Source organism: Macaca nemestrina, chromosome 5, assembly GCF_043159975.1.
Source record: "Macaca nemestrina isolate mMacNem1 chromosome 5, mMacNem.hap1, whole genome shotgun sequence".
NCBI lineage: Eukaryota > Metazoa > Chordata > Mammalia > Primates > Cercopithecidae > Macaca > Macaca nemestrina.
This window is the reverse complement of record NC_092129.1, coordinates 14,269,464-14,286,113: the sequence shown is the minus strand read 5'-3', so window position 1 is coordinate 14,286,113 and position 16,650 is coordinate 14,269,464. Positions and strand designations below refer to the sequence as shown.

Sequence of the window (16,650 nt, the reverse complement as noted above, 5' to 3'; positions counted from 1 at the left end):
TTGAAGCTCATGACTTGTTATCCAACTGCACATCTAACCACAGCCTGTTCTCTTATCTCTGCACCCTTCTGTGTCATTAACATGATTTGCTCTGCTTCTCTGTCTACATGGTTTCCCTCTAACATCTGTACCTATCTGTTGTTCATTTCTGTGTACTTGGCACCATGTACTTGGCACCTTTATATCTGTGTACTTGGCACCGTCGTTATGTCTTTCTGTGCCTCCTATGTCTCTCTGGGTCATGTCCTATTTCCTCTGCTTCCCCCAGTCTCGGTCTCCTATCTATCTATCTATCTATCTATCTATCTATCTATCTATCTATTCACAAGTGATAAAATATAAAGTAAACATAAAATAGTGTAGAGTAAGGGAATCCAGAAATAGTATGTTTAAATGCAGAAAAAGTAAATCTTTTAAGTTAAAATCACAAGAGGATAGAAGAATGAGTAATATACAAAAATGTATACCATTTTTGTCAAAAGGAAGTGCCACTTTAATTTTATTTGATCAAACTCTCGAGAGCCCATTTCCATAGTTCTCTCTGGTGACAGCCAGACTGGACATAGACCACATGTAAAGGCTTCTCGGGGCCCTTGTCCTCACCACTGCCCCAACAGGCATAGTCCCCAGCCTCAGAGCCTCCTCTCCCCTCTGCCTGGCCACATACTCTGGAATTCTTTAGAATATGAAATCATGGGGAAGGTTTTCACCTTCTCCCAATACATTCCCAAAATAAAGCTTTGTGGCCGATTCATCCAAAATTTGCATCCTCAGGTACCCAAGTCCTCATCCCTCAAACCTTTCCTCACCTTAGCTTTGAATGTTTCTGAACTTGAGCAACTTGGGCTACTTCAACAACAGTAGCACCTCTCCTTTCAAGCCACCTCTTTTCCTGAAGCCATGGGAGATGCCTATCATGTTTCATTTCTCTCTTACTCCAAAATTGCTCAGTATTTGAAATTTTTCCATTTGCGTCAGAATCATGTGGGATAAACTGAAATTAGAAAGACATCTAATGCATTCAGCTCTGCCACACAAACTTCTCCAAAAAAGGAGCTTGGAGGTCCTAGTTCCCTTCTCAGAGTGGGGATGCAAAAAACATAGCAAGAAAAAATTCAAATGAATATCTCAATAAATTATCTTGTCACATTAAGGATAGCAGAATACCTTATTAACATGACAAATGAGTTTGGCTTCAGACTGCAGACCATATAACCTTAAAGTCAGAAACAAGACAATGATATTCCTATGACACTCATTTTTTTTGGGAGATGGAGCCTTGCTGTGTTGCCCAGACTGGTCTCAAACTCCTGGGCTCAAGTGATCCTCCCACCTCAGTCGCTCAAGAAGCTGGGACTACTTGCCACCATGCCCATCTGCTGTCACACCCATTCTTAATGATTTATAGAAATTTTAGCTTTATACAATGCCTTGAAACATAATAAGAGGAATAACTATTAGAATAGAGGAGAAATATAATCATTATTGCAGTTGATACTATTTATTTTTTAAATATAATCTAAAAAACAATGAGCTAATAATTTCATTCAGAAATAAGGTAGCCAAAAGAATTTTAACAATCCACATGTGACAAGAACATAAATGTAATATAACTAAGTTTGAAATAAAGATGAAGGATCCACATGAATAAAATTATTAAAATTTTTAATGTGAACAAAAGCAGATATCAATAAATAGAGACATAAATTCTTATATGTAAAGACAAAATCTTATTAAGGTATCTTTCTCAGTTAATTTATAGATTTGATACAGTTCTAATAAAAATATCAATTTTTTTCAAAACTGACAGCATGACTCTAAAGTTTATCTGGAAAAATCAATAATTGAGACTAGAACAGTTCGACAAAGAAGTGTGACAGAGGGAGACTTACTCTACCAACTAGTAAAATATGTTGTAATGCTACAGTGGTATATAGGCCTGATAAACATACCAGAAGCGACAGAACTACAAAGAGGATACAGAAACAAACTTCAGTGTGAATAAAAATTTAGTATATGCCAAAGGTTACATCACAATCCAAAAGGAAAGAATTATTTAACGGTGTCGATAAAATTAACTGTTGGGAAGAAACTATTTAGATTCTCACTTTCTATCAAAATAAAAATAAATTCCATATATATTAAATAGATAAATGTAAAAATTGTATTTTATTTAGACTAGTAAAAAGTGTATTAACATTGAAATGGTTTGGAATGGTCAAGAATTCCAGACACAAATGCAATGGAAGAACTTGTAAGAGCAAATCTCAATAGACTATCTAATAATGACCATCTCTCTATAAAAAAAGTATGCAAGTCAAAAATGTAAGGCAAAGGACAAACTGGGGAAAGTATTTATAATAAATATAACATTAATTTCTTAGAAATCTGTAGAGAATCTAATATCTGATCAAAAAGCAAGCAAGGGATATAAGCAGATTTTATCAAAGAAGAAATACAAATGGTTCATTGAAAATTTTTAGGCACTGGGTTTCTCAAGTTGCCCACTTGACCCTCTTTCAAGTTGTACTTTCCTTTTTTTCTTTCCTTTCCTTTCTTTCCTTACCCTTCTAAAGCTTTTTAATAAACTTTCACTTCTGCTCTGAAACTTACCTCAGTCTCTTCTTCTGCTTTATGCCCCTCAGTTGAATTATTTCTTTGAAGCAGGCAAGAAGTGAGGTTGCAATAAAAAAAAAAAATTTTAAGAAAATTTTTAATGTTTGTTTCAATAAAAATTAAAAGAATGAGATACAATTTCTCATCTAATTGGCAAAGTTTTTTGACAATCAGTACTAGTGAGGCTGTACTGATAGCCTCACTTTCAAACATTGTTAGGAAGTATGAAAATTGATATAGATGCTTTTGGCAGCAGTGTGGCAATGTGTATGAAAAGACTTTAAAATGTTTACTCTTTCATTCCCTTTGACCTGAAGTCATGTCAGGAATCTAATCTGAAGAAATATATAATATTTGAACAAAGATTCACAGATGTTGTATATAAAAAACACCATGTTAGTAAAATAAAGATTTTATATATAAAGATTTTTCATCACAGTGTTATAGTAAAATTACAAATGGCATAAATATTTAACAGTAAGAGATGATTAAACAAATTAAGGTTTTTTTGATAAAATACTATAAAACCATTAAAAAAAAGGTTGAATGAAGAACTAAAAATAGAACTACAATATGATCTAGCAATCCCACTACTGGGTATCTACCCAAAGGAAAAGAAATCATTATCTCAAAAAGATAACTGCACTCATATGTTTATCGCAGCTCTATTAAGAATAGCAGTGATATGGAATCAACCTAAGTGTCCATCCATGGAGGTCTGGATAAAGAAGATGTTTTATACAACCCACTCACTTTGTTTAAAAGCCTTAGCCACCCCTCCCTTCCTGTTCGCAGATTTCATTGCAGTGGCACTCTCTTCACTTCATGCCTGTTATATTTCTAAGCATTAGGCACACCTGCTAGCCTGAATTAGGAGTCTAAGCCGCCCCTCCCTTCAGATACAGACATCTTGGTGCAGCAGCATCCTTTCCACTTCATGCCAGGACATATCTCCAGGCATTTGGAGCATCCACTCTTCTAGGTCCTCCAAATGAGGAGCTTAGGCTGCCCTAAGGATAAGGATGAGGAGTTTAGGCTGCCCCTCCTTTCCCAGGCGGAGAACTTGGGGCAGCAGACGTTTCTCCACTCCATGCCCTGGCACATGTGTGGGTACTTAGTGACTATGCCCGTATCCCCTTTTGGAGCTGGTGCTGGTTCCTGCCATTGGAAGACATGTAGGTGGGTCGGCCCAGTTAGGCCTCACTCAGCTTCGTCTCCTCTCCAGGGCTGAGGGGGAAACTCAGACCACTGTGCCTTCCACCTGACAGCCCATTGCCTGAGGCAACAGAGAGCTTCTCTTGATAAACAAAGATCAAGCATATACCCATCTGCACTGGCTGCAGCCAGCTCTTATCTGGAAGTACCGCCTGTTGGCTCAGAGGTTGAACTGCAATACCCAATAGAAATAATTTTTTTTCATTTTTATTTTATTTATTTATTTATTTTTCTTTTTTTTTATTTAAATTATACTTTAAGTTCTGGGATACATGTGCAGAACGTGCACGTTTGTTACATAGGTATACATGTGCCATGGTGGTTTGCTGCACCCATCAACCTGTCATCTACATTAGGTATTTCTCCTAAAGCTATCCCTCCCATAGTCCCCTACCCCCCAACAGGCTCTGTTGTGTGATGTTCCCCTCCCTGTGTCCATGTGTTCTCATAGTTCAACTCCCACTTATGAGTAAGAACATGTGGTGTTTGGTTTTCTGTTCCTGTGTTAGTTTGCTGAGAATGATGGTTTCCAGCTTCATCCATGTCCCTGCAAAGGACATGAACTCATCCTTTTTTATGGCTGCATAGTATTCCATGGTATATATGTGCCACATTTTCTTTATCCAGTCTATCATTGATGGGCATTTGTGTTGGTTCCAAGTATTGTGTTGTGGTATTGTGAATAGTGCCACAATAAACATACATGTGCATATGTCTTTATAGTAAAATGATTAATAATCTTTTGGGTATATACCCAGTAATGGGATTGCTGGGTCAAATGGTATTTCTAGTTCTAGATCCTTGAGGAATCGCCACACTGTCTTCCACAATGGTTGATCTAATTTACACTCCCACCAACAGTGTAAAAGTATTCCTATTTCTCCACATTCTCTCCAGCATCTGTTGTTTCCTGACTTTCTAATGATCACCATTCTAACTGGAGTAAGATGGTATCTCATTGTGGTTTTGATTTGCATTTCTCTAATGACCGGTGATGATGAGCTTTTTTTCATATGTTTGTTGGCCACATAAATGTCTTCTTTTGAGAAGTGTCTGTTCATATCCTTTGCCCACTTTTTGATGAGGTTGTTTGTTTTTTTCTTATAAATTTGTTTAAGTTTCTTGTAGATTCTGGATATTAGACCTTTCTCAGATGGATAGATTGCAAAAATTTTCTCCCATTCGGTAGGTTGCCTATTCACTCTGATGATAGTTTCTTTTGCTGTGCAGAAGCTATTTAATTTAATTAGATCCTATTTGTCAATTTTGGCTATTGTTGCAATTGCTTTTGGTGTTTTTGTCATGAAGTCTTTGCACATGCCTATGTCCTGAATGGTATTACTTAGGTTTTCTTCTAGAGTTTTTATGGTTTTAGGTCTTATGTTTAAATTAAAATTCATCTTGAGTTAATTTCTATATAAGGGGAAAGGAGGGGGTTCAGTTTCAGTTTTCTGCATATGGCTCACCAGTTTTCCCAATAGCATTTATTAAACAGTAAATCCTTTCCCCATTGCTTGTTTTTGTCAGGTTTGTCAAAGATCAGATGGTTGTAGATGTGTGGTGTTATTTCTGAGGGCTCTGTTCTGTTCCATTGGTCTATATATCTGTTTTGGTACCAGTACCATTCTGTTTTGGTTACTGTAGTCTTGTAGTATAGTTTGAGGTCAGGAAATGTGATGCCTCCGGCTTGGTTCTTATTGCTTAGGATTGTCTTGGCTATACAAGCTCTTTTTTGGTTCCATATGTAATTTAATGTAGTTTTTTCTAATCCTGTGAAGAATGTCAATGGTAGCTTGATGAGGATAGATTGAATCTATAAATTACTTTGGGCAGTATGGCCATTTTCACAATTTGATTCTTCCTGTCCATGAGCATGGAATGGTTTTCCATTTGTTTGTGTCCTCTCTTATTTCCTTGAACAGTGGTTTGTAGTTCTCCTTGAAGAGGTCCTTCACATCCCTCATAAGTTGTATTCCTAGGTATTTTATGCTCTTTGTAGCAATTGTAAATGAGAGTTAACTCATGATTTGGCTCTCTGTTTGTCTATTATTGGTGCATAGGAATGCTTGCGACTTTTGCACACTAATTTTGTATCCCGACACTTTGCTGAATTTGCTTATCAGCCTAAGGAGATTTTGGGCTGAGACGATGGGGTCTTCTAAATATACAGTCATGTCATCTGCAAAGAGAGAAAATTTGACTTCCTCTCTTCCTATTTGAATACCGTTTATTTCTTTCTCTTGCCTGATTGTCCTGGCCAAAACTTCTAATACTATGTTGAATAGGAGTGTTGAGAGAGGGCATCCTTGTCTTGTGCCAGTTTTGAAAGGGAATGCTTCCAGCTTTTGCCCATTTGGTATGATATTGGCTATGAGTTTGATATAAATAGCTCTTATTATTTTGAGATATGTTCCATCAATAGCTAGTTTACTGAGAGTTTTTAGCATGACAGGGTGTTGAATTTTATCAAAGGCCTTTTCTGCATCTATTAAGATAATCATATGGTTTTTGTCTTTGGTTCTGTTTATGTGATGGATTACGTTTATTGATTTGCATTTGTTGAACCAGCCTTGCATACCAGGGATGAAGCCAACTTGATTGTGGTGGATAAGCTTTTTGATGTGCTGCTGGATTTGGTTTGCCAGTATTTTATTGAGGATTTTTTCATAAATGTTCATCAGAGACATTGGCCTGAAATTTTATTGTTGTTGTTGCATCCCTGCCAGGTTTTGGTATCAGGATGATGCTAGCCTAGTAAAATGAGTTAGGAAGGAGTCCCTCTTTTTCCATTGTTTGGAATAGTTTCAGAAGGAATGGTACCAGCTCCTCTGTGTACCCCTGGTAGAATTCAGCTGTGAATCCTTCTGGTCCTTGACTTTTTTTGGTTGGTAGGCTATTAATTATTGCCTCAATTTCAGAACTTGTTATTCAGGGACTTGACTTTTCCTGGTTTAGATTTTAAAGAAACTCAATGCAATCCAAAAGAATGTTGAAAACATACACAAAGAAATCAGAAAAACAATTTAGGATTTGAAAGATGAGATAGATTTTTCTAAATTGTAGAAATGAAAAATTTATTGAAGGAATTGCAAAATACAGTTGAAAGCTTTAACAATAGCCCAGCACAAGCAGAAGAAACAAGCTCAGAGCTGCAAGACAGGGCTTCTGAATTAACCCAGTTAGACAAAAAAAAAAAAAAAAAAACTAATAAACTCTTCCAGAAATATGGGATTATATATAGTGTCCCAACCTACTAGTTATAGGTATTCCAGAGGAAGAAAAAGAAAAAGTAAAAAGTGTGGAAAACCTATTTGAGGAAATAATTTAAGAAAACTTCCTTAATTTTGTCAGAGATCTAGACAGCCAGGTGTAAGAAGATCGTAAAACTATGGTAAGATATAGTGCAAGAAGGACCTCACCAAGGCATATAGTCATCAGACTATCTAATGTCAATGTGAAGGGAAAAAAAAATCCTAAAAGCAGAAAGAGAGAAGCATCTAATCACTTATAAAAGAAATCTCATTAAACTAACAACAGACTTCTCACCAGAAACCTTACGAGCCAGAAGATATTAGAGTCCTATTTTTGGTCTTCTTTAATCCTTTTCCCATTTGCCCCTAGAATACTCACTGGTGGCAACTGCAGCTGCAGTGTTTACCCTGAGATAACTTTGCCATGAAATACCTTGCTTTTATTATTATTTTATTGCTCTAGTATAGCAACTTTGGAAATAAAAGCCATCATTCTTTTTATAGCATTCTGTTTTTAGTAGTGATATTTTCATTTACAAAATATAGTAATTCTCGATTGCTGAAAATGTCAAATCCTAGAAAACGTAGCATTCCTACACGTGATGTTAACATCATTCTCAAACAGTTCTTGGTCAAAGATTCATTCATGAATCCAGTTTTTCTGAAATAGTTCTGATGATTCAGATGATTCTGATGTTAGTTCTGTTAAGAAATAACTCCAAGACCAGTTTTTATACTTTATTTTCACATTGAAAATCAGTCAGATTTGCTTCAGCCTCAAAGAGTTCATTTATATAAAATCAAATGAGTGCTGGCAGTGAACTGCAGTTTTTTTTTTTTTTTTGGTAAATGGGAAAAGGGTTTTTAAAAATGCCAGGCAAGAATTTTGTATCCTGCTAAACTAAGTTTTATAAATGAAGGAGAAATAGTCTTTCCCAGACAAGCAAACAATAAGGGAATTCATCACCACTAGACTGTACCTACAACAAATGTTCAAAGGAATTCTAAACATAAAGGCAAAAGGGTGATATTCAGCATCGTAAAAACACATGAAAGTATTAAACTCTTTGCAACTATAAGACCTCTTTACAGGTCTTATAATGCAATAACACAATTGAGACTGCAAAGCAAGTAGGTAATAATTAGCATTGTGACAACAGGCTATCAATATTACATGTAATACTAATATTAAACGTAAATGGGCTAAATGCTCCACATAAAAGATATTGGCTGATGGAATGGATTTTTTAAATAAACCCAACCATGTGCTACATACAAGAAACCCACCTAACAGGTAAATACATTTACAGAGTCAAAGTAAAGGGATGGAAAAAGATATTCCACACAAATGGAAACCAAAAGCAAATAGGAGTAGCTATGCTTACATCAGATAAAACAGATATTAAATCAACAATAGTTAAAAAAAGACAAAGAAGGTCATTATATCATCATAAAAGGATCAACTGAACAAGAAAAATGCCATTTCTAAATATATATGCATCGAACACCACAGCACCAAGATTCATAAAACAAATGCAACTAGACCTAAGAAAAGAGATAGACAGCAATGCAATCATAGTAGGGGACTTCAGTACTCTACTGACAGCACTAGACAGATCATTAAGGCAGAAAATCAACAAAGAAACTCTAGGCTTAAACTGGACTCTACACCAAATGGACCTAACAGACATTTGCAGAACAGTCTACCCTACACCTGCAGAATATTCATTCTTTTCATCTGCCTATGGAACATTCTCAAATGACCACATGCAACGCCACAAGGCAAGTCTCAAAAATATTTTAAAAATGGAAATCATATAAAGTATCTTCTTGGACCAAAGTAGAATAAAACTAGAAATCAATACCAAAAGGCACCCTCAAAGCCATACAAATGCATAGAAATTAAATAATCTGCACCTGAATGATTGTTGGATCAATGATGAAATTAAGGTGGAAATTTTTTAAAGTTTTGAAACGGATGAAAATAGACACAACATACCAAAAGCGTTTGAGGTACAGCAAAAACAGTGCTAAGAGGCAGTTTTACAGTGTTAACAGCCTACATCAAAAAGATAGAAAGATCTCAAATTAACAATGTAACATTGTACCTCAGAGAACTAGAAAAATGAGAGCAAACCACATCAAAAGCTTGCAGAACTAAATGAAATTGAGACCAAAAACATTACAAATAATTAATTAAAAGTTTGTTCTTTAAAAAAATAAGCAAAATTGGTAGCTAGATAATCAAGTGAAAAAGAGAACATCCAAATAAGCAAAATCAGAAATAATAAAGGTGTCATTACAACTGATGCAACAGAAATACGAAAGATCACTAATGACTACTATCAGCATCTCTATGCATACAAGCTGGAAAACCTAGAGGAAATGGATAAGTTCTTAGAAATATACAGCCTCCCAAGATGAACTAGAAGAAATAGAAAACCTGAACAGACCAATAAGGAGTAGTGGAATTGAATCAGTAATTAAAAATCTCTCAATAACAACAACAAAAAAGCCCAGGGCCAGATGGTTTTACAGCCAAATTCTGCTAGACATAAAAGGAAGAACTGCTACCAGTTCTACTAAAACTGTTCCAAAACATCAAGGAGGAGGGAATCCTCCCTAACTCATTCTATGAAGCCAGCATCACTCTGATACCAAAGCCAGACAAGAACACAACAAAAAAAGAAAGCTCTAGACCATTATTCCTGATGAATATAGATGCAGTTGTCCTCAATAAAATACTAGCAAACCAGATTCAGGAACATATACACAAAGAAAATCCAGCATAATCAAGTGGATTTTATTCCAGGGATGCAAGGTTGGTTCAATATACACAAATCAATTAATGTGATTCACCACAAAAACAGAATTAAAAACAAAAATACTATGTGATAACATCAATAGGTGCAGGAAGAACATTCAATAAATTCCAGCATCACTTCATAATAAAAACCCTTACCAAACTAGGCATAGAAGGAACATACCTCAAAATAATAAAAGCCATATATAACAAACCCACTGCCAACATTATACTGAATGAGGAAAAGTTAAAAGCATTCCCCCTAATAACTGGAACAAGACAAGGATACCCAGTTTCACCACTGCTGTTCAACATAGTCTTAGAAATCCTAGCTATAGCAATCAGGTAAGAGAATGAAATAAAAGGCATCCAAATTGGAAAAGAGGAACTCAAATAATCTCTACTGATTATATGTTTCTATACCCAGAAAACCCTAAAGACTCCTTCAAAAGACTCCTAGATTTGATAAATGACTTCAGTAAAGTTTCAGGATAAAAAATCAACATACAAAAATTAGCATTTCTTTACACCAATAACAATCAAGCTGAGAACCAAATCAAGAACTCAATCCCATTTATAATGGCTATGAAAATAATAAAATACCCAGGAATACATTTAACCAAGGAGGTGAAAGATCTCTACAAGGAGAACTACAAAATACTGATGAAAGAAACCATATATAACACAAATAAATGGAAAACATACCATGTTCATGGATCAGAAGAATAAATATTGTTGAAATGAGTATACTACCCAAAGCAACCTACAGATTTAAGGCAATTCCTATAAAATTACCAATGTCATTCTTCACAGAATTAGAAAAAAAAATGAAATTTATATAGAGCAATAGAAAGAGCCCAAATAGCCAAAGTAAGCTTAAGCAAAAAGAATAAAGCTGGAGAAACCACATTGCCAGACTTCAAATTATACTACAAGGCTTTAGTAACCAAAACAGCATGGTACTGGTATTTTAAAAACACACTTAGATCGATAGAAAAGAATAGAGAACCAAGAACTAAAGCCACATACCTACAACCAAGTGATCTTTGACAAAGTCAACTAGCATATACACTGTGGAAAGGACACCGTTCAATAAATGGTACTGGGAAAATTGGAGAGTCATGTGCAGAAGAATGAAACTGGACCCCTATCTCTCACCAGATACAAAATTAAGATGGGTTAAAAACTTAAATGTAAGATGCCAGACTCTAAAAATCCCAGAAGAGAACCTAGGAAAAACTCTTCTGGACATTAGTATAGGCAAAGAATTTATAGTTAAGTCCTCAAAAGGAAATGCAGCAAAAACAAAAATAGACAAATGGTACATAATTAAATGAAAAGTTTCTGAAGAAATAATCAATAGAGTAAACAGAGAATCTACATAATGGAAGAAAATGTTTGCTAACAATGCATCTGACAAAAGGCTAATATCCAGAATCTACAAGGATCTCAAACAACAAGAGAAAAACAAATAATTCCATTAAAAAGTGGGCCAAGGACATGAACAGACATTTCTGAAAAGAAGACATACAAGCTGCCAGCAAACATATGAAAAAAGTCCTAAACATCACCAATCATCAGAGAAATGCACATTAAAACCACAATGAAATAGCGTCTTACACCAGTCAGAAAAGCTATTATTAAAAAGTCAAAAAACAACAGATGTTGACAAGGATGCAAAGAAAAGGAAATGATTTATACACTGTTAATGGGAATGTAAATTAGTACACCTTTATGAAAATAATATAGAGATTTCTCAAAGAACTAAAAATAAGACTACCATTCAACCACAATCCCATTATTGAGTACCTGCTCAAAGGAAAAGAAGCCTTTTTATCAAAAAGGCACCTGCACTAGTATGTGTATTGCAGTGCTATTAACAATAACAATGCCGTGGAACCAACCTTAAGTGTTCATTAGTGAAGAATGAAATCATGTCTTTTGCAGCAACATGGATGGAACTGGAGGCCATTATCTTAAGTGAAACAATTCAGACACAGAAAGACAAATACCACATGTTCTCACAAGTGGGAGCTCAACACTGTGTACACATGGAAGCAGAATATGGAATGATGGACGATAGAGTATCAGAGGGGTGGGGAAGTGGTGGATGATGGGAGCTTGCTTGGCTGATGCAATGTGCCTTGCTCTGGTGATGGATGCACTGAAAGCCCTGACTTCACAGTGAAATATATCAATGCAGCAAAATTGCACTTGTAACCCGTGAATATACACAAAAAATAAATAAAGTTGAATGAGGTGGAGAAATTATAAGTTATATCTCAATGTTGTTTTGTTTCAAACAACAATTGAAACATTGTAAAATTGTTTCAAAAATACAATTTCAAATTTGAATGGTTAAATTTGTATTAACCATTTATAGGTCTTCTTCATAGCTTTCCTTTTTCCCTAATTCTCTTATGTTAAACATTTCAAAGTGCTTAAAATTCTTTTTTAAAAGACTGCTCATTCAGATAATAATTCAAAAAGCAAGATGGACATAGGGGTGCAAGCCTGTAGTCCCAGCTACTTGGGAAGCTGAAGCGGGAGGATTGCTTCAGCCCAGGAGTTCTAGACCAGCCTGGGCAACATAGCAAGACCTCATCTAAAAAAAAATCAAAAAGCAGATAATTTTAAATTCTGCATAGGCCTGTCAAGAGGGTAATACTGGCCCTCTTGACGTCTCTTCCCCTTTGACTTCTAATATTTTGTGATTACCTAATAGTCCACAAACTTGTTTGAAGCTTTCAGAATTGGTGTTTTCATAGATACACATTACTAATTTCCAAATATGTGTTGAAACTATTGCTATTGGAGAGAAGCAGGAAGACAAGAATTTAGCAGAATTGTCTAAGCACTTGCAAGATTTGTTTTGTTGTTTTGACTCTGTGCTTCCTACTGCCATCAGTAGGAACCAACCATCTCAGTACCTTTCAGCTCTCACATTGAGAAGTGAAAGCAGAAGAGAAGCTAAGGGTGTTGTCACTGAAAAAGCAAGCTGGACCAGGAGCTTTCTACTTAGAGTGGTCCAGGCATCGTCATCGCCTGGAAACATGTTAGAAATGTAGACTCTAGGGCCACACCCCAGACCTTCTGAATCACGATCTGTACTCTGAGTAATATATAGCAAAAATGTTATTATATTTATTTCACAAAGGTTTTTCTTCCCATTGTTAACTTTTGTTATTTTTGTTTCATTAGAGACAGGGTCTGACACTGGTGCAGTGGCACAATTATAGCTTACTGCAACCTCAAACGCCTGGGCTCAAGCAATCCTCCTGCCTCAGCCTCCTGTTTAGCTGATACTACAGACATGCACCACTGCTCCCTGCCTCCATTCTTAACTTTTTTAACTTATGATTTTATTGCTTTAAAATTAAGTTTATCTTTAAAAATTGTCACCCTTTTTTTCCTTTTGAAAGAAGAACTCAAAAGATACTTGTTTAACATCCACAAAAATTACGTATCAAGGTAGCACCCTTGACTTGTCAAGCTATGATAGTAATATCAGTGTACAATTTTTCACAGGTAATGGAAGAAAACAAGGATAGGTTTCCTGGTGCCCCAAAATATGGAGGCTGGATTGTGGACAACTGCCCTATTGTAAAAGAATTGTGGATGGTCTTAATCAAGAAAGGAGTTATACCTGATTTGGTCATCTATTTATCAGATACAGAAAACAATGGTTGGTAAATATTTATTATGTAAATTTGAAAGTGAAGTTTTTATTATTGATATTTTTGGTTAAATATAGAATGGACAACTCTCCACTCTTCCTAGATAGAAATACCCACCCCAGCAATCCCTGCAGGAACTAGAAGTACACAAAATGAGGCTTCCATGTACTGAGAAGGTGGCCAGGAATAAGTGCCGGATGGCTGAATGTTCTAGCTGGCCATTGTAATTGTTCTTTAAAGCTTACAGTTTAGCGCACACACACACACAATTAGAAGCTATAACTTCTAAATGAATAACGTATAAGGCTGAGGGCAAAGACTAAATGTTAGTTCTTCTTAACCTCAAGTAGGAAAAATGAGGTATATAAATTTAGCGGAGCTAAATTTTAATTATTCTGTTTGCCTCTTAAAGTAAGATATTCAAAATGGGAATTTCCAGGGGAAAAATATAATATATTACCTCTTTTCATATTTTATTTATTTATACTGTATTCATACACACCTTTTTAAAGAGAATATAAGATGGTCTATTAATCTTTTAAAGAATCTGGGCTCTAGATACATGCTTAAAAGAAAATATATTTAGAGATAGGCAGAAATAATGTTTGTGTTAATCTTCAAAATACATCTCACTGTATTTTATAAGCTACAAAAGTAATATTAGTCTCTTTATCTGTATTTCAGGAAAATATTTATTTAATAGAATATATTTACAGAATAAATCTGAAATTGACTCTAAGATTTTAGAAAGATTATTAGAAGAACTACAAAAGAAAAAAAAAGAGGAAGAAGCAGCAAGGTAAAATCTGCCTAGAATGATAAAACAGATTAATGTCTCTGTTATAGCAGTTAAATATCTTCTTGCAATTATACTTATAGAATATATTTAATATTGACATGATTATTAACTGGATCTGATTCTAGTTAATTTTAAGAAAAGCAGCGATTTCACAAACACTTACAGAATCTCTAAAGCACACGGTTGTGGATGTTTTCACAGCCCGTATCAAACTTGTTCTAAATCAAGCATCTGCTCTTAAAAGACACTATGAAAAACATGAGCATGGGTAAGATATATAGATTGTTATGATATTTATCTGTGACTTAATTTTGTTAACTAGCATTTACAAATTGAAGAAACAATATGACAGGAAGCAAATGAAAATATATAATACTTGTGTGACATGACTAAAATCCAAAGCCTGACTAAGTTCTACATATGGAAAGAACAGGCTAATTCTTTATGTTTGACAGATTTAACATCGAGGGCTTATTCTCTGATCTGGGTATAATGAATGACTTTTTAAAATGTGACCACACAGTTATCTGTTCGTGGCAGGGGTCAATACTAAACTTTAATAAACTATAAGTCCTTCAGATTGAAGAATAAAATATTAAAAGAAACAATGACTTAGTTTGCTAATCGTTCTTCCTTACTAAAAAATTTCTTTAAATACTTTACATTTTAATTTGTCCACTAGGATTTCTACTATTCAGAGTAATAAAGGCCTAGACATTTAAGAATTAAATTTTTCCTTGTAAATCCATGGAACTTTCTACTATTGATGATGGCACCTATGGCTTTCTTAAATGCTATTTCCTTTTCCCTTTCAAATATTAGCTATTTGAGCTGAGACTTAGGAGGGCTCTTTAAACTCTAGAAATGAAGAAGCTGGGAGGTGGGTAATTACAGAGGTAGAGAGTGGTTTAACTGATATGTGTGTCAGAGGATTTTACTTTTTAGTGTTCGTTATTCATTTAAGCTAGTCACTCCTTTAGAAATTTAACACAAAAATATGTATGATTTAGTTAAATTAGTTAATAAAATTATTATATGATATATTGACCAAACACTACTTTAATTCAGACAATAATTACAAATTTACTTATATTCCCTTTTAGCTTTTAAAACTTTTGTTACAAATCTACTAATTAGCTACAATCAGCTATACTCAATCTACAGATCAGTTATAATCTGTTGATAATTAAGGAATTACTTAATCTTTTTCCAGTGAGTGAGAAATAGTCCAATCTTTGAGAACAGATGGATATCTCAACGTAAGAGTAAAACAAAGTTGATGTGATTTCTAGACTGGAGATCTGCTACATTTTAAACATATTAAAAATATGTATACCTTTAACTTTTTTAAAACAGGAAAAGATATCTTCTCCACTTTCTCTCAATTCTGCCTTCACCTCTTTTACCATATGGAATGCTCTAAATTATTTTTATAATCAATCTTTACTTCTTTTGATTCTAAATTTTTACATCTTTATAAACTTCTTAATTTCACTTGCCCAGATTGAAGCAGGCTTTTTCTATGTTTTTATATGTTGATTTTTAAAATTCAACATGAGTTTTTCAAAACAAACTTTTTTCCTTTATATTTCAGAAAATAAAATCTAAGATAGTTTTTAAAAAACTGTCAGACATTCACTTAAAGGCCTTATAGGTTGGTTAGAAAAGAGAGGAACTTAACAGGATTAAGAACTGCATCTTGATCAAATATCTAAAGACATGCTAAATTTTAAAACTTCTCCAGCATCAGTTTCCAAATGTGCCAGTCAAATGACGAGATAATTTCTGTCATATTGTTAGTCTTTGGATCTTCTATCCAAGTGATTTACAGAAATTTCTAAGAACTGGTAGCAAAATTCTTCCTTATTCTGTTCAGGTCTTAGATTCTCAGCAGCAACATACTTGATCCAGGATTTGGATAAGGAAGATGTCACAAAGAGCCCCATCTGAGGTACAGGCATAGCTTGGAGATATTGCAGGTTTGGTTCCAGGCCACCACAGTAAAGCAAGTCACATGAGCTTTTTGCTTCCCAGTGCATATAAAAGTTATGTTTACACAATATTGTCATCTATTAAGTGTGCAATAGCATTATGTCTAAAAATGTATATACCTTAATTTTAAAATGCTTTAAAAGAACATGGTGATGATCATCTAAGCCTTCAGTGAGTCAATCATTTTGTTGGTGGAAAGTTTTGCCTCAGTGTTGATGGCTGCTGACCGTTGAGGGTAGCGGTTGCCAAAGGTTGGGGTGGCTATGGAAATTTCTTCAACTAAGACAACGATGAAGT

General features: G+C 34.8%; 1 protein-coding gene across 9 annotated transcripts in view; it reads left to right on the top strand.

Moving 5' to 3' along the window:
- LOC105492058 (adenylate kinase 9) overlaps positions 1–16,650 on the top strand; it is a 189,032-nt gene that overhangs the window by 93,853 nt on the left and 78,529 nt on the right. For 8 of the 9 annotated variants that reach the window (XM_071096284.1, XM_071096283.1, XM_011758916.2 and 5 more), the window contains 2 exons: positions 13,414–13,570; positions 14,247–14,361. In XM_071096284.1, the coding sequence (XP_070952385.1) occupies positions 13,414–13,570; positions 14,247–14,361 (272 nt within the window). The remainder of the gene's footprint in view (positions 1–13,413; positions 13,571–14,246; positions 14,362–16,650) is intronic. The other variant, XR_003020488.2, reaches the window with a different exon arrangement.